At 42.9% G+C, this 20688-nt stretch overlaps 1 protein-coding gene across 7 annotated transcripts in view; it reads left to right on the top strand.

Moving 5' to 3' along the window:
- The window catches only part of RPS6KB1 (ribosomal protein S6 kinase B1), a 62201-nt gene that overhangs the window by 20491 nt on the left and 21022 nt on the right, over window positions 1-20688 (top strand). For all 7 annotated transcript variants that reach the window (XR_004054945.1, XM_010364066.2, XM_030922939.1 and 4 more), the window contains 3 exons: window positions 2027-2095; window positions 16927-17074; window positions 20585-20642. Coding sequence is in view for 6 of the 7 variants with exons in the window: in XM_010364066.2 (XP_010362368.1) it covers window positions 2027-2095; window positions 16927-17074; window positions 20585-20642 (275 nt within the window). In the remaining variant the exon portion in view is untranslated. The remainder of the gene's footprint in view (window positions 1-2026; window positions 2096-16926; window positions 17075-20584; window positions 20643-20688) is intronic.

Raw genomic sequence — 20688 nt, 5'->3', positions numbered from 1 at the left:
TCATGCCCTGGTTCCAGCAGTCATCTTCAATCTTTGTCAGCTGTCAGCAAAGGATATGATCATGACCACTTAGCTGGTATGTTTGAGGGATGTACAGAAGTTCAGTTTTCCCTTCCCTTCATACCACCACACATGTAAAAGCCTGACACATAATAGGTACTCAGTCAATATTTGTAGAATAAATAAGTAGGCAGCTATACCAGGCAAAGTCTATTTTTAGAGGGTTTAATCTTTACTTTGGTTAAATGGTATCCTCTTTAAAAGTAAACTCCTCCTTGCTTACAAGAGACATGGCACTCTTAAGTTGTTATCTGTTACTGAGACCTTAATCTCAGCTGGTTATCTGGAGCAGTAGAATTGAGAAAGCTGAAGGAATATAAAAAGGGGGAAGAAAACTGAAGAAAACTATTTAGTCTCACAGTTTTGCCCAAGGCTTTATAACTTAAGACATCACTTTTATGAGTTCTGCCCATGAAAATTTTTACCAAACTATTCTCTTATCAAAATAATTTAGATAACAACTTGGTTAGGATTAAGTTTTAAGAACTATTTTTGCTATTGTGTAGTGTTAATTTTTGCATAGCAGACATTTGTAGTCTATTCTTATGCTTAAGAACACATTCTAATTTCTAATCATCCTGAATGTGCAACACATGCACTTTGAATCTCACATATTTTAGGTGTTGCATGAAAATGTTTATAGTTGTCTTTCAGTTTGGGGGAGGGATAAGGGGGGACTGATTCCAAGACCTTTGCAGATAATGAAATCTGCCAATGCTCAAGTGCCTTATGTAAAATGGCATAGTATTTTCATATAAGTTACACGCATCCTCCCATATACTTGGTTTTTTATTTTATTTTTTATGATTTTTGAGACGGAGTCTCACTCTTTCCCACAGGCTAGAGTGCAGTGGCGCAATCTCAGCTCACTGCAACCTCTGCCTTCCAGATTCAAGTGATTCTCCTGCCTCAGTCTCCTGAGTAGCTGGGATTACAGGCGTGCGCCACCACATCCAGCTAATTTTTGTATTTTTGGTAGAGACGAGGTTTCACCATGTTGGCCAGGCTGGTCTTGAACTCCTGACCTCAGGTGATCTGCCTGAGTTGGCCTCCCAGAGTGCTGGGATTACAGGTGTGAGCTGCCGCACCTGGCCATATTTATATAATTTTTTATTATTTGTATTGTTTATTGTTTTTCCCCCCAAATATTTTCTTTTTTTTTTTTTTTTTTTTTTTTTTTTTTTTTTTGAGATGGAGTCTGGCTCTGTCGCCCAGGCTGGAGTGCGGTGGCCGGATCTCAGCTCACTGCAAGCTCCGCCTCCCAGGTTTATGCCATTCTCCTGCCTCAGCCTCCGAGTAGCTGGGACTACAGGCGCCCGCCACCTCGCCCGGCTAGTTTTTTGTATTCTTTAGTAGAGACGGGGTTTCACCGTATTAGCCAGGGTGGTCTCGATCTCCTGACCTTGTGATCCGCCCGTCTCGGCCTCCCAAAGTGCTGGGATTACAGGCTTGAGCCACCGCGCCCGGCCCCCCCAAATATTTTCATTCTGAGGTTGGTTGAATCCGCGGCTGCTGAACCTATAGATTCAGAGGACCAAGTATAAGTATAAGCTATATTAAGTAATAGGTAAACAGTAATTTTCTGTCAACTATTTTTAAATAGTTTTATGTGAAGCAAGGGCAGTGGCAACCTTGAAAGAAATTTATGAAATATTTTATAATTTTTAAGGTGGCATTATGCTTCTGGGAACACTGTTATAGCTTGTTTTAAGTAGGATTTTATATACTAATATGAAGTAACAGTGTTTATTATTAGATGGTCATTGTCCAACATTACCACCAGATGGCAGCAGAACAAACAGGAAAGTCATGATCCTTAATGTGGTCTGTTCTTTTAGCTGATCATTTTTGCACATAGTTTTTATAATGTAAACTGCTGTGGCATATGTTTCTTATAACTAGGAATTAAGGGAGTATGCCTGACATAGTTTGCCTTTGAATAACACACACTTTTTTTTTAATCCAGGTTTTTCAAGTACGAAAAGTAACAGGAGCAAATACTGGGAAAATATTTGCCATGAAGGTGCTTAAAAAGGTGATTTCCCCTCCCCCTTTTTAGTCCTCTCACACCATATTTTTACACTGGATCTTAGCCAAAAGGCTGAGAAGCAATCACATCATATTTTTAATTGTTGTAACATTTTAGCCTAAAATTTGCAGCCAAAAAAATGCTCAAGCCAGGTACAGTGATGCATACCTGGATACTTGCGTGACTGAGGCAGGAGGATTGCTTGAACTAGGAATTCAAGGGTAGCCTGAGCAATGTGGCAAGACCCAGTGTCTTACAGAAAAAATGTATTTCTTTTTTTTTGAGATGGAGTCGCACTCTGTCGCCCAGGCTGGAGTGCAGTGGCGCGATCTCGGCTCACTGCAACCTCCATCTCCCAGGTTCAAGTAATTCTCCTGCCTCAGCCTCCCGAGCAGCTGGGACTACAGGCACACACCGCCACGCCCAGCTACTTTTTTGTATTTTTGGTAGAAACGGGATTTCTTTTTTTTTTTTTTTTTTTTTTTTGAGACAGAGTCTCGCTCTGTCACCCAGGCTGGAGTGCAGTGGCCAGATCTCAGCTCACTGCAAGCTCCGCCTCCCAGGTTTACGCCATTCTCCTGCCTCAGCCTCCCGAGTAGCTGGGGCTACAGGCGCCCACCACCTCGCCCGGCTAGTTTTTTGTCTTTTTTAGTAGAGACGGGGTTTCACCAGGTTAGCCAGGATGGTCTCGATCTCCTGACCTCGTGATCCGCCCGTCTCGGCCTCCCAAAGTGCTGGGATTACAGGCTTGAGCCACCGCGCCCAGCAGAAACGGGATTTCACCATATTGGCCAGGATGGTCTTGATCTCCTGACCTCAGGTGATCCGCCTGCCTCGGCCTCCCAAAGTGCTGGGATTACAGGCATGAGCCACCGCACCCAGCAAAAAATGTATTTCTAACACAGTTGCAATACCTTTTAGAATGTGAGGTATGTTTCATTACTGTTATTCCTATTTTTATTTCTGCTTGTTGAGGGTGGAAAAGAAAGCTCTTGCAATTCGTTGCTGAGGTAACTCTTCGCTGTTTCTGGTCTCATTTCTAAGTAATAAGCATATACTGCTATCTCTCTTTCTCTTTTTTTTTTGTTTGAGATGAACTCTCATTCTGTTGTCCAGGCTGGAGTGCAGTGGTGCAATCTCAGCTCACTGCAACCTCTGCCTCCCAGATTCAAGTGATTCTCCTGCCCCAGCCTCCCTAGTAGCTGGGATTACAGGCACCTACCACTATGCCCGGCTAATTTTTGTATTTTTAGTATAGATGGGGTTTCACCATACTGGCCAGGCTGGTCTCGAACTCCTGACCTCAGGTGATGCACCTGCCTCGGCCTCCCAAACTGCTGGGATTACAGGCATGAGCCACTGCGCCTGGCCTACTGCCTTTTTTTTTTTTTTTTTTTTTTTGAGATGGAGTATCGCTCTGTCGTCCAGGCTGGAGTGTAGTGGCACGATCTCGGCTCACTGCAAGCTCCGCCTCCCAGGTTCATACCATCCTCCTGCCTCAGCCTCCGCGGTAGCTGGGACTACAGGCACCCGCCACCACGCCTGGCTTATTTTTTGTATTTTTAGTAGAGATGGGGTTTCACTGTGTTAGCCAGGATGGTCTCGATCTCCTGACCTCATGATCCGCCCATCTCGGCCTCCCAAAGTGCTAGGATTACAGGTGTGAGCCACCGCGCCCGGCCTATCTTTTTTTTTTTTTTTTTTTTTTTTGAAACGGAGTTTCGCTCTTGTTGCTCAGGCTGGAGTGCAATGGCGTGATCTCGGCTCACCGCAACCTCTGCCTCCCAGGTTCAAGCAATTCTCCTGCCTCAGCCTCCCTAGGAGATGGGATTACAGGCGCATGCCACCATGCCCAGCTAATTTTGCATTTTCAGTAGAGATGCGATTTCTCCATGGGGTTTCTCCATGTTGGTCAGGCTGGTTTCGAACTCCCGACCTAAGGTGATCCGCCTGCCTCCGCCTCCCAAAGTGCTGGGATTACAGGCATGAGCCACCACGTCCGGCCAACTGCTATCTTTTTAATTCAGCAGTTTTCAAATTTTTTGTTTTTTTAGAGACAGAGCCTCACTGTTGCCCAGGCTGGAGTGCAGTGGCGTGATCTCAACTCACTGCAACCTCCACCTCCCAGGTTAAAGCGATTCTCCTGCTTCAGCTTCTTGAGTGGCTGGGATTACAGGCACCCACCACCACACCTGGCTAATTTTTGTATTTTTAGTAGAGATGCGGTTTCACCATGTTGGCCATGCTGGTGTCAAACTCCTGACCTCAGGGGATTGGCCTGCCTCGGCCTTCCAAAGTGTTGGGATTACAGGCGTGAGCCACCGCTCCTGGCTGTATTAACTTTCTTTTATGAGAGTTAAGGATATTAATCTTGTTTACTTCACCCTCCTTTATCTCATCCTCTCATTTTGTTTTGCTTTCTTTGAATCTACTATTGTCCTCTGATACCTTACAACAATTTTGTAAAATGCCTTTCAGTCTAGTGTTCTTTGATCAGACTTATAAGATAATCTATCAGTTCCATTTATTTCCCAGAGGCATATCTTAGGAACTTTCTATCCACCTGTTCCCATCTGGAGTAGTAGCTCTTTAGTCACAACTGTTATGACTGGACTCTTTCTTCACCACAATCCCTGGAATCCTCTTGGCTCCTTCAGTGTTGAATCTTTTGTTTCCTGGATCCCATAGCTTTTCCTTTTTCTTAGTTTATGCCCTTGTTTTGGTGACACTCTACTAGTGGCTCCCTCAGAAAAGGTACATAAAGATACATAAAGATACATTTATAATAAAAATATATCCATATTGCATATTTGAGATTTCTTTATGTTTATATTTACTTGATTATGTTATTAGAGTTGAGAATTATTTTCACTTAGAATTTTGCTCATTTTCTTCTATACTCGAGAGTTTCTGTTGAAGTGCTTTGGCATTCTGATTCCCAGTCCTTTACGCATGGCCTATTTTTTTGTGGAAATATTTAAGATTTTCTCTTTATTTCTGATCTAAGTTTTTTTTTTTTTTTTGAGACGGAGTCTGGCTCTGTCTCCCAGGCTGGAGTGCAGTGGCCAGATCTTAGCTCACTGCAAGCTCCGCCTCCCGGGTTTACGCCATTCTCCTGCCTCAGCCTTCGGAGTAGCTGGGACTACAGGCGCCCGCCACCTCGCCCGGCTAGTTTTTTGTATTTTTAGTAGAGACGGGGTTTCACCGTGTTAGCCAGGATGGTCTCGATCTCCTGACCTCGTGATCCGCCCGTCTCGGCCTCCCAAAGTGCTGGGATTACAGGCTTGAGCCACCGCGCCCGGCCTATTTCTGATCTAAGTTTTTATAGTGATGTGTCTTGCTTTGACTTTATTATTTTTATTTAGTTTTTGATAGGGTCTCGCCCTGTCACCTAGTCAGGAGTGCAGTGACACAATCATAGCTAAGTGCAACCTTAAACTCCTGGGCTCAAGCTATCCTCCCACCTCAGTCTCCTGAGTAGCTGGGACCACAGGCACGCACCACCAGGCCTGGCTAATAAAAAAATGTAGAGATGGGCACTCACCATGTTGCCCAGGCTGGTGTTGAACTCCTGGGCTCAAGTGATCTACCTGCCTCGGCCACCCAAAGTGCTGGGATTGAATTACAGGTGTGACCCACTGTGCGTGGCCTATTTAATTAAATTAATTAATTTTTTTATTTTTAAGAGACAGAGTCTCACTCTGTTTCCCAGGCTGGAGAGAGGTGGTGTAATCATACCTCACTGTAACCTGTAACTCCTGGGCTCAGGCAATCCTTCTGCCACAACTTCTGAGTAGCCAGGACTACAGACGCATGCCACCATGCCCAGTTCATCTTTAAAATGTTTCATAGAGACAAGGTCTTCTTTTGTTTCCCAGGCTGGCCTGGAACTCCTGGCCTCAAGTAGTTGTTCTGTTTTGGCTCCCAAAGTGTTGGGATTACAGGCGTGTGCCACTGTGCCCAGCCTATTTTTATTCTTTTAATCTTAAAGCTTTAGTCTTTCAGTTCTAGGAAATTTTCTTAGGTGATTTATTTGACAATTTCCTTCCCACTGTTTTCTCTTCTTGAAATTGCAATTAGTTGGATGTTCGATCTCCTTAACTGATCATCTAATTTTTCTTATCTTTTCCACATTTCCATTTCTTTGTCTTGTTGTTTACTTTCTTCTACTGAATTTTTTTTTTGAGACGAAGTTTTGCTCTTGTTGCCCAGGCTGGAGTGCAATGGCGCTATCTTGGCTCATCGCAACCTCCGCCTCCCGGGTTCAAGCAATTCTCTTGCCTCAGCCTCCTCAATAGCTGGGATTACAGGCGTGCACCACCACACCCGGCTAATTTTGTATTTTTAGTAGAGACAGGGTTCCTCCATGTTGGTCAGGCTGGTCACAAACTCCCGACTTAGGTGATCCGCCTGCCTTGGCCTCCCAAAGTGCTGGGATTATAGGAGTGAGCCACCATGCCCAGCCATTCTACTAAATTTTTTTTTAAAGCTGTTGTATTTGTGATTCTCCAGAATTCTTTCTATTGTTTTTGTTTTATAGCAACCTGTTTTATGAGTATAGTATCTTCTTTTATCCCTCTGAGAGTTTTATTATTTTTTTAATTTTAATTTTAATTTTTTTTTTTGGAGACAGAGTCTCACTCTGTTGCACAATTTTGAGTGCAGTGGCGCAATCTTGGCTCATTGCAATCCCTGCCTCCTGGGTTCAAGCGATTCTCCTGCCTCAGCCTCCTGAGTAGCTGGGATTACAGGCGCCTTCTACCACACCCAGCTAATTTTTGTATTTTTTAGCAGATATGGGGTTTCACCATGTTGGCCAGACTGGTCTTGAACTCCTGACCTCAGGCAATCCATCTGCCTCGGCCTCCCAAAGTGCTGAGATTGCAGGTGTGAGCCACCACACCTAGCCTGCCTCAGTTTTAATTACAATTTTTTGAAATATTCTTTTGTTTTATGCATGTTCTTTTTTGAGTTCTGTTTTCTTTGACTTTGATTTAGTCAGTTTTAGTCACTTTGTTCCATGTTAGAGGCCTTCTTTAGATGTCTGGTGTCATTCATTGATTATTCTTTCTTCTTTTTTTGAGATGGAGTCTTGCTCTGTCGTCTAGGCTGGAGTGCAGTGGTGGCACAGTCTTGGCTCACTACAATCTCCACCTCCTGGGTTCAAGTGATTCTTGTGCCTCAGCCACCCAAGTAGCTGGGATTACAGGCATGCGCCACCATGCCTGGCTAATTTTTGCATTTTTAGTAGTGACAGGGTTTCACCATGTTGTTGGCCTGAGCTCGAACTCCTGACCTCAAGTGATCTGTCCGCCTAGGCCTCAATAATCCATCCACTGTGCCTGGCCCAATTATTCATGTTTCAGAGTAGAACTCTGAAAAGCTGATCAGAAGTTCTGTGTGTGTAAGCTTCTCTGCAGGGTAGTCAAGTGGTTAGCTGGCACTTGATCAAGAACTTCAAATAATAGCGTCTGTAGGGCTGGGTGCCATGGCTCACGCCTGTAATCCCAGCACTTTGGGAGGCTGAGGCAGGTTGATCACCTGAGGTCAGGACTTCAAAACCAGCCTGGCCAGCTGGTTTAGGGATGCTGAGGCAGGAGAATCGCTTGAGCCTGGGAGGCAGAGGTTGCAGTGAGCGGAGATCGCACCGTTGCACTCCAGTGTGGACAACAAGAGCGAAACTCAATTTCAAATAAATAAATAAATACTGTCTGTAGATCTTTTTTCTGGGGAGGATCAGTTGGTGCTAAGAAAGACCCGCCATTCTTTTGCCTGGAAAAAGCATTCTGGAGCTGAGTGAGAGAAGATGGAGCTCTTACCTCTCAACACGCGGGCTTTCACCAAACTCGAGTTTTTACATTAGCACTTTACTCTGTGGATCTAATCTTTCACTCTTTTTTGTCTCGGAGAATTTACCTCTCCTAGGGTTAGTTCTTCGACTTAGTGTGGAGGTGGGAGTCTTTTTGGTCTGTCTGTTCCTTTTACAGAGTTGCAGATGATCTCCCTGTTTTTAGCCCTCCACCTTCTGCCTTCTACAGTCTCCAATTCCTCTAATTTTTTCCCTTTCTTCTAGTTTTACCTCTAATGTTTGAACCTTGCTTTACTGGGGTTCTGTAGATAGATTCAACTTCTTTTGTGTATTCCCCTTTGCAGGCACTTAGGTTTGATCTTACCCCACTCTGCTACATCATGGACCATTACTTTATCCCCACTCTATCTTTTCAGGTGTGAGATTCCACATGTCTTCTAGTATTACTGATGGATTATGTGTGTGTTTGTTTTCTTATTCTTGTTTGGGATTGATTCCTGAAAAGATTCTACTGTCCTTTTTTTTTTTTTTTCCCGGGTTCAAGTGATTCTTCTGCCTCAACCTCTTGAGTAGCTGGGATTACAGGCACCCACTACACCCAGCTAATTTTTGTATTTTTAGTAGAGGCAGGGCTTTGCCATGTTGGCCAGGCTAGTCTCGAACTCCTGACCTCAGGTGATCCACTCTCCTTTTGCTGGGATTACAGGCATGAATCACTGCGCCCGGCCTCCACTGACTTAAAACTTCCAGTGGAGAACTACTTTCAAAGACAATCAAAATGACTTTTTAAAAAAATTATAAGACTCGTAAAACTTTGGTCCTTCTTGCTGATTTTTATTTAGGCAGTATAAATGACTCCTCAGTTTGAAAGCTGAGGAACAAATATTGTTACCACAATTTTATTGGTAATTGTCTTTAAAAAGCCATCTAGCTATTCTTAACATCAGTTTCTGCTTCAGTGGGTTGGCATTGATATCTGCTATCTGACTTTCCTGTTGGAAGTGTTTTACATTAATGATTTTTTAATCTGTAAAACATGTTAGGTATAGAATTGAAGGCAGCATAATAGTGCTTGTTCCAGAAATATTGAAAGAAGTACTGGTCAAGATTTCTTTTTTTATTTGAAACAGAGTCTCACTCCATCACCCAGGCTGGAGTGCAGTGGAGCAATCTCAGCTCACTGCAACCTTTGCCTCTTGGGTTCCAGTGATTCTCGTGCCTCAGCCTCCCAAATAGCTGGGACTACAGGTGTGTACCACCACACCTGGCTACTTTTTGTATTTTTGGTAGAGACGGGGTTTCACCATGTTGGCCAGGCTGGTCTCAAACTCCTGACCTTAAGTGATCTGCCTGCCTCAGCCTCCTAAAGTCCTGGGATTACGGGTGTGAGCCACTGTGCCCAGCCTCTGGTCAAGATTCTTTTTTTTTTTTTTTTTTTTGAGACAGAGTCTCCCTCTGTCGCCCGGGCTGGAGTGCAGTGGGCAGATCTCAGCTCACTGCAAGCTCTGCCTCCTGGGTTTACGCCATTCTCCTGCCTCAGCCTCCCGAGTAGCTGGGACTACAGGCGCCCACCACCTCGCCCGGCTAGTTTTTTGTATTTTTTAGTAGAGACGGGGTTTCACCATGTTAGCCAGGATGGTCTCGATCTCCTGACCTCGTGATCCGCCCGTCTCGGCCTCCCAAAGTGCTGGGATTACAGGCTTGAGCCACCGCACCCGGCCTGGTCAAGATTCTTAAGTGATTCATTCCTTGTGTGTGTTATTTATATCGGATAATCAGGCCTGACCATATTAGGCATAATTAGATCTTGGGTGAAGTATGTTTTTGGCACATCTAGTGAAAAAAGAGTGTTGGGTTTTTTTTCCCCACCCATGGTAAGTGGGGGTGGTATATTGGGAAATCCATAGATTTAATTACTGCTAAGTATCAGGCCTCATTTTGGGGCCCAGGGATCTAGGACCTAAGCTGTTTGCCTCTGGTTTTGCTTGGTTGCCATTGTTTCCCATTCTTGGGGTTCTTTTCTTAATCCTGGCTAGAGGATCTGATACTGTCTCCTTCCTTGTCCTTGAAAGCAAGCTTATAGCAAAAATAATGAAAATAAAGATGTCATTAGGGTTAAGTTCAGGACTTTCCTTCCTGAATCCTCAAGTAAGATGACTGTAGGCTCCCTTTGAGTTCCTTCCTTCTGATTTTAATTATCCTGGAGGCAGAGTACTAACCCCTCTGACCTGACTGTGTGGTAAGAGTATACCTCTTCCCCCAGCCTTTAAGATGAAATCAGAGTAGAACCACGTGTCCCCTTAAGTGAGTTGTTTCAATCTGGACATTCTGGATTTATTAGTCCTCCTGGGACTGTTTACTTCTTATAGGAATGGTACCATTCAGGTATTTGCTTAGAGTGGAATAGTGAGGAAAAGACTATCAGCAGTCATCACCTGACCCTACGAGTTGCAACAAAAATATACCATGGAAGCAAAATACTATTGCCTATGGCATTAGTTCACCTCCCACTGTACATTTTAGAACCTTTGGCCAAAGATATTCTCCACCTCTGAAATATTGTGGTTTCATAGAACAATAACTTTCTCACTTTTCACTTACTTGATTCCTACATTGCCTGTTTTTTGGCCCTAAGCCCTTTAGTTCTTTGACTTTTCTGTTTTTGCCCTCAACTTTTTAGACCCCTTCTTATTTCACTTTATTCTGAATCCAGCCTTATGGGCATAATCGGCCACTTTATCAGTTGGTAGCTCCACTGACCTGCTCAGGAAAACCCTAATCTGCATCAGCTCACTTGTCAGTGTGCGTTTATTGCTATATCTCAGCTACTGAGCATTACCAGCAGAAATCACACAAACCTATAGATTGCTGTTGGGAAAACTCTATGACCCCAACTCACCTCGACCCCAAGCACTTCCCAGCAATTTTTCTGCATATCCTTAGATAAATCCTTCCATTCTCTACAACTGTTTGGAGCCTTTCCTATCAGCCCCTCTACTCTTTTTAGCCAACTGCCTCTCTTCCTACTTAAGGATGTCCGATGTGATTTCCTTTGACTTCCAGTTTGTTTTTTTTTTAATTTAATTTTAATTTTTGAGTAAAAATCTGTCACCCAGGCTGGAGTGCAGTGGCGTGATCTCGGCTCACTGCCTCCTGGGTTCAAGCAGTTCTCCAGCCTTAGCCTCCCAACTGGCTGGAATCACAGGTGCGTGTCACCATGCCCAACTAATTTTTGTTTTTGTAGAGACGGGGTTTTACCATGTTGGCCAGGCTGGTCTCGAACTCCTGAGCTCAAGCAGTCCACCCGCCTTAGCCTCCCAAAGTGCTGGGATTATAGGCATTATTCTTTTTTCACTACTGTATTTTGATTTATGATTCTACCTTTTTTTTTTTTTAAGAGACAGTCTCATTATTTGACCAGGTTGGAGTGCAGTGGCTGTTCTCAGATACGATCATAGTACACTACAGCCTCCAACTCCTGTGTTCAAGCAACCCTGCAACCTCAGCCTCCCAAGTAGCTGGGACCACAGGCACATGTCACCATGCCTGATTCTATTTTATTTTATTTTTTTGTTTTTTAGACAAAGCCTTGCCCTCTTACCCAGGCTGGAGTGCAGTGGCCCTATCTCGGCTCACTGCAGCCTCTGCCTTCCAGGTTCAAGCAATTCTCGTGCTTCAGCCTCCTGAGTAGCTGGGATTACAGGGGCGTGCCACTGTATCTGGTTAATTTTTGTATTTTTAGTAGAGATGGGGTTTCACCATATTGGCCAGGCTTGTCTTGAATTCCTGCTGGCCTCAAGAGATCCACTTACCTCGGCCTCCCGAAGTGCTGGATTATAGGTGTGGGCCAAGGCACGTGGCCCAACTCTGCTGTTTGAGCGAAGCTCCCGTACCCTAGGTCATCACTGATGTCCCAGTTGCTGAATCCAGTTGTCTTTACTGAGTTCGTCCTTAATTTAACTTTCTTTCGCATTGAAGCTACTGACCACAGCATTTTGAAACTCTGTTACTTTGATTACTGTGATTCTACGTTACTTATTTTTCATCTTCTCTCTTAGTCTGTGGCTTCTCAGACTTCCTCACAATGGATTGCTTATTTTAAAAATTCAAAAATTTAAACCTCCTGAGCAGTTCAAAAATAATACACCTTTGAAATTTTTTAAGCTTTTCAGAGTTGCAAGAATAGTTCAGTGATCAGCATTTGTTACCATTTTGCCATATTTTCTTTGTCTGTGTGTCCCTCCCTTTCTACCTGCCCCCACATATATGTATATCTATGAATATTCACGTTTTTAACTTTAATAAATTTTCTTGCTGTACAACTTGAGAGTTAACTGCGGATTTCATAGCACTTCAACCCTAATTTCTTCTATATATCTCCTAAGAATAAGGGCTTTTTTTTTTTTTGAGAAGGAAACTCTCACTCACTCTGTTGCCCAGGCTGGAGTGCAGTGGCGCAATTTTGGCTCACTGCAACCTCCACCTCCTGGGCTCAAGCGATTCTCCTGCCTCAGCCCCGCCAAGTAGCTGGGATTACAGGTGCCTGCTACCACGCCTGCCTAATTTTTGTAATTGTAGTAGAGACGGTGTTTCGCCATGTTGGCCAGGCTGGTCTCAAACTCCTGACCTCAGGTGATCCGCCCTCCTCGGCCTCCCAAAGTGTTGGGATTACAGACGTGAGCCTCTGTTCCAGGCCTCTTTTTTCTTTTGTAATTAACAAGTGATCTATGGAATGATAGAAACAGTGTGAATATTCTGTCCCATAATAATCTTTACTTAATGGTTTTATCTGGATTATTTCTTGCCCAAATCAAATATTACTGTAGTGATTATAAAATGGACACTTTTCCATTTTTTCTGTATTTTTTTCTATATTGTCATTCTTCTGTAAAGATTTTTTATACTCCTTTTTTTTTTTTCCTTTTGTTTTTTTCTTGAGACAGAGTCTCGCTTTGTCACCAGGCTGGAGTGCAGTGGTGTGACCTCAGCTCACTGCAACTTCTGCCTCCCAGGTTCAAGCGATCCTCCTGCCTCAGCCTTCAGAGTAACTGGGACTACAGGCGTGGGCCACCACGCCCAGCTAATTTTTTGTATTTTTAGTAGAGATGAGGTTTTACCATGTTGGCCAGGATGGTCTCGATCTCTTGACCCTGTGATCCAGCCACCTTGACCTCCCAAAGTGCCAGGATTACAGACATGAGCCACTATTCCTGGCCCTATACTCCCTTTAAAATGTTTTTTTCTTTTTCTTTGAGATGGAGGTTCACTCTGTTGCCCAGGCTGGAGTGTAATGATGTGGTCTTGGCTCACTGCAACCTCCACCTCCCAGGTTCAAGCAATTCTCCTGCTTCAGCCTCCTGAGTAGCTGGGATTACAGGCACATGCCACCACACCCAGCTGATTTTTGTATTTTTAGTAGAGATGGGGTTTCACTATGTTGGCCAGGCTGGTCTTGGACTCCTGACCTCATGATCTACCCGCCTCAGCCTCCCAAACTGCTGGGATTACAGGCGTGAGCCACTGCACCTGGCCCTTTTTTTTTTTTTTTTTTTTTTTTGAGACAGGGTCTTCCTCTGTTGCCCAGGCTTGAGTGCAGTGGCGTGATCATGTCTCTCCACAGCCCCGGACCCCAGGCTGCCTCAGCTCACTGCAACCTCTACCTCCCGGGTTTCAGTGATTCTCGTGCCTCAGCCTCTGGAGTAACTGGGAGTACAGGTGCGCACCATCTCACCTGGCTAATTCTTGTATTTTTAGTAGAGATGAGATTTCACCATGTCGGGCAGGCTGGTCTCAAACTTCCGGCAAACATGGTGATCTGCCTGCCTTGGCTTCCCAAAGTGCTTCATATTTTTAGCCCTAATTCTAGTCCAATTCCATAGCATTCTTCTTTATTTTTATTTTTTTATTTTTGAGACGGAGTCTTGCTCTGTCCCCCAGGCTGGAGTGCAGTGGTGTGATCTCGGCTCACTGCAGCCTCCACCTCCTTGGTTAAAGCAACTGTCTCCCTCTGCCTCCTGAGTAGCTGGGATTACAGGCTGCCGCCACCATGCCTGGCTAATTTTTGTATTTTTATTAGAGACAGGTTTTCATCATCTTGGCCAGGCTGGTCTTGAACTCCTGACATTGTGATCCACCCGCCTCAGCCTCCCAAAGTGCTGGGATTACAGGTGTGAGCCACTGCGCCCGGCCACATTCTTCTTTCAGTTCGTATTTGGATCTCCTTTTTTCTACAGTGAGAACTCTGGTAACAACATAAATAAATGCAGTCATTTGTTCAGTTGTACAGTATATGCATAATGAAAATTATAATACCAATAGTATTTCCAGCTACAAACCTAAGTTTGATTTAATATTTATTTGGAAATTTTTTGTGTGCTTACATATAGGCCACTAAGGGTGTGCAGTCTACAATTACTTAAATATCTTTTTCTCACTGGGCGCAGTGGCTCACGCCTGTAATCCCAGCACTTTGGGAGGCCGAGGCAGGCGGATCATGAGCTCAGGAGTTTGAAATCAGCCTGGCCAACATGGTGAAACCCCATCTCTACTAAAAATACAAAAATTAGCCAGGCGTGGTGGCGGGTGCCTGTAGTCCCAGCTACTTGGGAGGCTGAGGCAGGAGAATCGCTTGAACCTGGGAGGCGGAGGTTGCAGTGTGGGTGACAGAGTGAGACTCCATCTAAAAAAAGAAAAGAATCTTTTTCTCTTATATCTTTTTTCTCTTTCTCTTTCTGTGGTAAAGTTGTTGGTGTAATAGTCAAATTTATGTATTCCTTTTGTATTCAGTTGTACTTCCCACCCCTCAACCTTGTTGATTTTATTTTATTTTTGGAATACATTAAACATTAATATGGTTCAAAAAGAAAAATCTACATTTTATAATTACTGTAATTGATTTAGGAAAGAAAAAAATGTATGATAAAACCATTGAGGTTTTACTCAGAAGGTATACTCAAAAGTCTTATTTCTTTTCCTTCCCTTCCATTATCATTAGCTTTTAGTTTGTCTTAGTTGTCTTCATTTTTGCAGGTATAAGCAGATACATATTATAAATATATTCTCATTTCCCCTTTCTTGTACAGTAGATAGCATAGTATCCATGCTGTTGTACTTTTAAATACTCTTTTGTATCTTGTTTTTATAGAGATTTTTCTTATTTTTATTTTTATTTATTTATTTATTTTGTCTCCCAGACTGGAATGCAGTGGTGCGATTTCGGCTCACTGCAAGCTCCACCTCCCAGGTTCATGCCATTCTACTGCCTCAGCCTCCCGAGTAGCTGGGACTACAGGCACATGCCACCATGCCCGGCTGATTTTTTTTTTTTAGAGACGGGGTTTCACCATGTTAGCCAGGATGGTCTCGATCTCCTGACCTTGTGATCTGCCCGCCTCGGCCTCCCAAAGTGCTGGGATTACAGGCATGAGCCAACGTGCCCGGCCGAGTTTTCTTATTTTTATAGCTTTGTTACATGTTGTGTAGATTCCATAGTTTTTCGGCTAGTATCCTATGTCTGAGCATTTAGGCTGTTTCCAGTATTTCACTTTCACAGATAATGCTGCAACCAATAACCTGTGTATTTGCTTTCCATATTACCTATGGAGATGTACCATCGGGGTAACTTCCTGGAACTTATACCTGGCATGTCTAAAACAGGGCATCATTCTTGCAAAACTTTTTCACTTTCATTTGCCGATACTGAATGGCACCATTATCTATCCTATTACGCAGAAATAAAGGTATCATCATTTCTTCTCATATCTAGTTTGTCAGCAAATGCAAATTATGTATTAGCCTTTCATTTTTTTCTATCTTCATTTTCTTACAGATCTTCTTAGTTGGTTTATTATACTAGCCTCCTAACTAGTCTCATTTCTTTCCTAATACTCCCTACTGCTACTAGATGTGTCTTTCGTAAAGCCAAAGGTTTGTTCATTTCACCCAGACCTTCCTTTGCCCAGACCTTCCATTTCCTGGCCTCTACCTACTTCTCTAGCCTAATTGCTAACTACTTCTAACCATACTGAACTACTTGTAGATTCCCCACACATATCCTGTCCTATCAAGCCTTTTTTGCACTGGAATGCCTTATTTTTTACCTTCTACATTTTTTTCTTTTTTTTTTTTTTTTACCATTTTTGTGGAGAATGGGGTCACGCTTGTTACCAGGCAGATCTTGAACTCCTGGGCTCAAGCGATCCTCCTGCCTCTGCCCACCTAAGTGCTGGGATTATAGACATGAGCCAATGTGTCCAGGCCACATTTCATTTTAATAATTTTCAAGCAAGACTTTTTGGTAGGTCAGATGTAATTCCCCTGTTTACCCTTACCATCCTGCGCTTACCTACATTGACTTGTCTTTTTTTCCCTGAGACTTTGGGCTCCTGTTGACTTTTGGGCTCCTATGGACAGGGCATTCTTTCTATTCTGCTTTCTTGGCACAGCCTGGAGCATGATAGACACTTAGTCGTTTGTGAATATATGAACAAACTTGATCTGATTACAGATTTTTTTTTTTTTTTTGAGACGGAGTCTCGCTCTGCCGCCCAGGCTGGAGTGCTGTGGCCGGATCTCAGCTCACTGCAAGCTCCACCTCCCTGGTTCACGCCATTCTCCTGCCTCAGCCTCCCGAGTAGCTGGGACTACAGGCGCCCGCCACCTCGCCCGGCTAATTTTTTTTTGTATTTTTTAGTAGAGACAGGGTTTCACCGTGTTAGCCAGGATGGTCTCGATCTCCTGACCTCGTGATCCGCCCGTCTCGGCCTCCCAAAGTGCTGGGATTACAGGCTACAGATTTCTTTTTTAAAAAGTCTCTTTAGGTAATTCATTTACATGTTCACTGCAAAAAATCCAAACTGCACAGAGGCATATATAAAGTGAACATTTTCTATTACCCCATCTCAGTTTCTAGTGGGAACTATGGTTAATAGTTCAATATTGGCAAGAAAAACACAAAATAGATTTTCCAGTTACTATAGAATAAAAATGTTCACTACTTTGTTCTTATAGATCATCTCTTTTCCTTTAGGCAATGATAGTGAGAAATGCTAAAGATACAGCTCATACAAAAGCAGAACGGAATATTCTGGAGGAAGTAAAGCATCCCTTCATCGTGGATTTAATTTATGCCTTTCAGACTGGTGGAAAACTCTACCTCATCCTTGAGTATCTCAGTGGTCAGTACACAGAGTTTGGTGTAATTATTTGCACTGACTCCAGAAACTGGGTCAAAATGTTATTTTTCAATGGAAAAATACTTTTTCCCATTACGATCAAATAGTACTTAAAATTGATGAGTACACTGAAGGACAAAATTCAGATGTGACCACGTTTCTATTGGCAGACAAATATGGAAGAAACTAAAGATTTTTTTTCCCTCATCTGTAAAATTTTATTTTAATTCCTTTGTAATCAGTCACTTAACAGAAAAACAAATACCTAAGTGATGCAGAGCCATCAAATTGTACTGGGGTAAGATACTGTAATTTAAATCATTGGGAGGATTATTTAACATAACTATTTTTGGAATTGGGTCTTTAAACAAGACTTTTTAGTTTAATGTAGCCTTAGTGATGGGGTATGTAGCTTACAATGGAGATCATCCACATTTCCCAGGGCCTTCCACCTCGTAGGAACCTGTTGCTTCCGTATCATTTCTAGATCACAGGTATCTATTTCTTTTTTTTTTTTTTTTTTGAGACGGAGTTTTGCTCGTCGCCCAGGCTGGAGTGCAATGGTGTGATCTTGGCTCACTGCAGCCTCCACTTCCCGGGTTCAAGCGATTCTCCTGCCTCAGTCTCCTGAGTAGCTGGGATTGCAGGCATGTGCCACCACGCCCGGCTAATTTTTGTATTTTTAGTAAAGATGGGGTTTCGCCATGTTGGTCAGGCTGGTCTCGAACTCCCGACTTCAGGTGATCCACCTGACTTAGCCTCCCAAAGTGCTGGGATTACAGGTATGAGGCCCTGCGCCTGGCCACAGGTATCTATTTCTAGCAAACACAGTGCAGTTCTCTGAGAAAGATTTTGCAGTAACATGGAACATGGAACAGAAAGCTGCAGAATGTAGCAACTTTTTTGTGACTATTGCTGTTGGAAAAACTTTTTTTGTTTGTTTTTTGAAGGTGGAGTTTCACTCTTCTCACCCAGGATGGAGTGCAGAGGCGTGATTTCAGCTCACCGCAACTTCCGCCTCCCAGGTTCAAGCAATTCTCCTGCCTCAGCCTCCCAATTAGCTGGGACTACAGGCATGCGCCACCACACCTGGCTATTTTTTTGTATTTTTAGTAGAGCCGAGCTTTCACCATGTTGGCCAGGCTGGTTTTGAACTCCTGATCTCAGGTGATCTGCCCGCCTTGGCCTCCCAGAGTGCTGGGATTATAAGTGTGAGCCACCATGCCCGCCTGGAAAAACTTTATTTTGACATAATTTCATACTTAACACAAAAAGTTTTAACAGTAGTATAAAGAATTCTTGTGCCAGGCTTAGTGGTTCATGCTGGTAGTCCTAGCAGTTTGGGAGGCCAAGGAGGACAGATAATGAGGTCAGGAGTTTGAGACCAGTCTGGCCAACATAGTGAAACCCTGTCTCTACTAAAAATAGAAAAATTAGCCGGCATGGTGGTGCACTCCTGTAATCCCAGCTACTTGGGAGGCTGAGGCAGGAGAATTGCTTGAACCTGGGAGGCAGAGGTTGTGGTGAGCTGAGATCGCACCACTATACTCTAACCTGGGCAACACAGCGAGACTCAGTCTCACACACACACACTCTCTCAAAGAATTCCTATATATTTCTCACCTAGATTCCCCAAATGTTACCATTTCACCACATTTATTTTGTTGTATTTATAGATATGTATATATGTGTATACATATATATATGCATGCATACATAATTTTTTTGAACTGTTTAAGAGAGTGTTACAGACATGATTTCCCTTTACCACTAAAATTTCAGTGTATGTTTTATTTTATTTTATTTTTTTGAGATGGAGTCTCACTCTGTCGCCCAGATTGGAGTGCAATGGCGCAATCTTGGGCTCACTACAACCTCTGCCTCCCGAGTAGCTGGGATTACAGGCACCCACCACCATGCCCGGCTAATTTTTAGTAGAGATGGGGTTTCACCATGTTGGCCAGGCTGGTCTCAAACTCCTGACCTCAGGTGATCCGCCCACCTCGGCCTCCCAAAGTGCTGGGATTACAGGTGTGAGCCACTGCGCCCAGCCTATTCAGTGTATATTTTCTAAAATCAAGGACAGTATCTTACATAACTATACTAAAATGATCAGAAATAGGAAATTAACACTGATGCAATTATAACTTAGTTTCCTTTAATCTGGAACATTTCCTCAGTCTTTCTTTGACTTTCATGATGTTGACATTTTTGATTAGTACAGGCCAGTTAGTTTGTAGAATGCTTCGGGTTTAGCTGATGTTTCCTTAGTATTAGATTCAGGTTATGCAATTTTGGCAGGACCATTGAAGTGATATTGTGTCCTCCTTAATGCTTCAGATCAAGAGGTACATGATATTTATATCTTTGTTCCATTAATTGTGATGTTAACTTTGATCACATATATAAAGTGGTGTCTGCTGATTTTTTCCCTGGTGACATTTTTGCCTTTGTAATTAATAAGTATCTTTAGAGGAGATGCTTTGAGATTTAAATATCTTTCATCAAGCTTTCATGTTCATTTTTGTTGTTGTTGTTGTTGTTTTTTGAGACGGAGTCTCACTCACTCTGTCGCCCAGGCTGGAGTGCAGTGGCGCGATCTCAGCTCACTGCAACCTCCGCCTCCCAGGTTCAAGTGATTCTCCTGCCTCAGCCTCCCAGGTAACTGGGATTACAGGCATGCACCACCACACCCAGCTAATTTTTTTATTTTTAGTAGAGATGACCCCTGACCTCAGATGATCTGCCCACCTTGGCCTCCCAAATTGCTGGGATTACAGGAGTGAGCCACTGCGCCCGGCCCACATTCAGTTTTGACATACATTGATTCTTGCCTGCAACAATTAATTGTGATGTTTGGCAAGTAATCTTTCTTATTCCGTCATGCCTTCTTCATTTATTACTTGGCATTCTACTGTAATTCTACTTGACATTCTTCTTCCCCATTTAAAAAATTTATGTATTCCTTTATTTATGTTATTATGGACTTAGGTATTCTAATATCATTCAATGTGATATAACCCTTTATTATCATTATTTATTTTGATACTCAAATTGTGCCATGATTTTTACTAGGCCACTGCCAAGGTTCATTCTGTTTATTTAAGGGTTCTGAAAATACGAAATATGAGCATTGACTAAAATTAGTGAGGGGATTTAATTGTAGACTGTCATTTTTCTACTTATGGGTAAAATGTTAGAGTCTTTAATAAAGATTTTTTTTTTAACCTCAGGTCTGGAATCTACAAATATTTTAAAGTTTGTAGATATAAAACCTGGAATTCCAAGCCAGTTCTAGTTTTTAAACATATGTGTGTCACAGAAGAATAAGAATGCTACTAAAAATAGAATCCTGAGGACTTAGTTTTAAAACCTGTAATTTTTAGGATCTGTTTTTCATTTTTAAGGAACTGATGTCTTTTAATTATGGTTAGAAGGAAAGCACAAACTCTCATTAGAAGTGGGTTGGAAATAAATAGTTTCATTTCTAATGTTTTTTCTTTTTCTTTACAGGAGGAGAACTATTTATGCAGTTAGAAAGAGAGGGAATATTTATGGAAGACACTGCCTGGTAAGTGAACTTTTTGTGGTTGCATAGATTCAGGTAATTACAAGCA

The sequence above is a fragment of the Rhinopithecus roxellana genome, chromosome 19 (assembly GCF_007565055.1).
Source record: "Rhinopithecus roxellana isolate Shanxi Qingling chromosome 19, ASM756505v1, whole genome shotgun sequence".
Classification (NCBI taxonomy): Eukaryota; Metazoa; Chordata; class Mammalia; order Primates; family Cercopithecidae; genus Rhinopithecus; species Rhinopithecus roxellana.
This window is presented reverse-complemented; position numbering and strand designations above follow the sequence as displayed.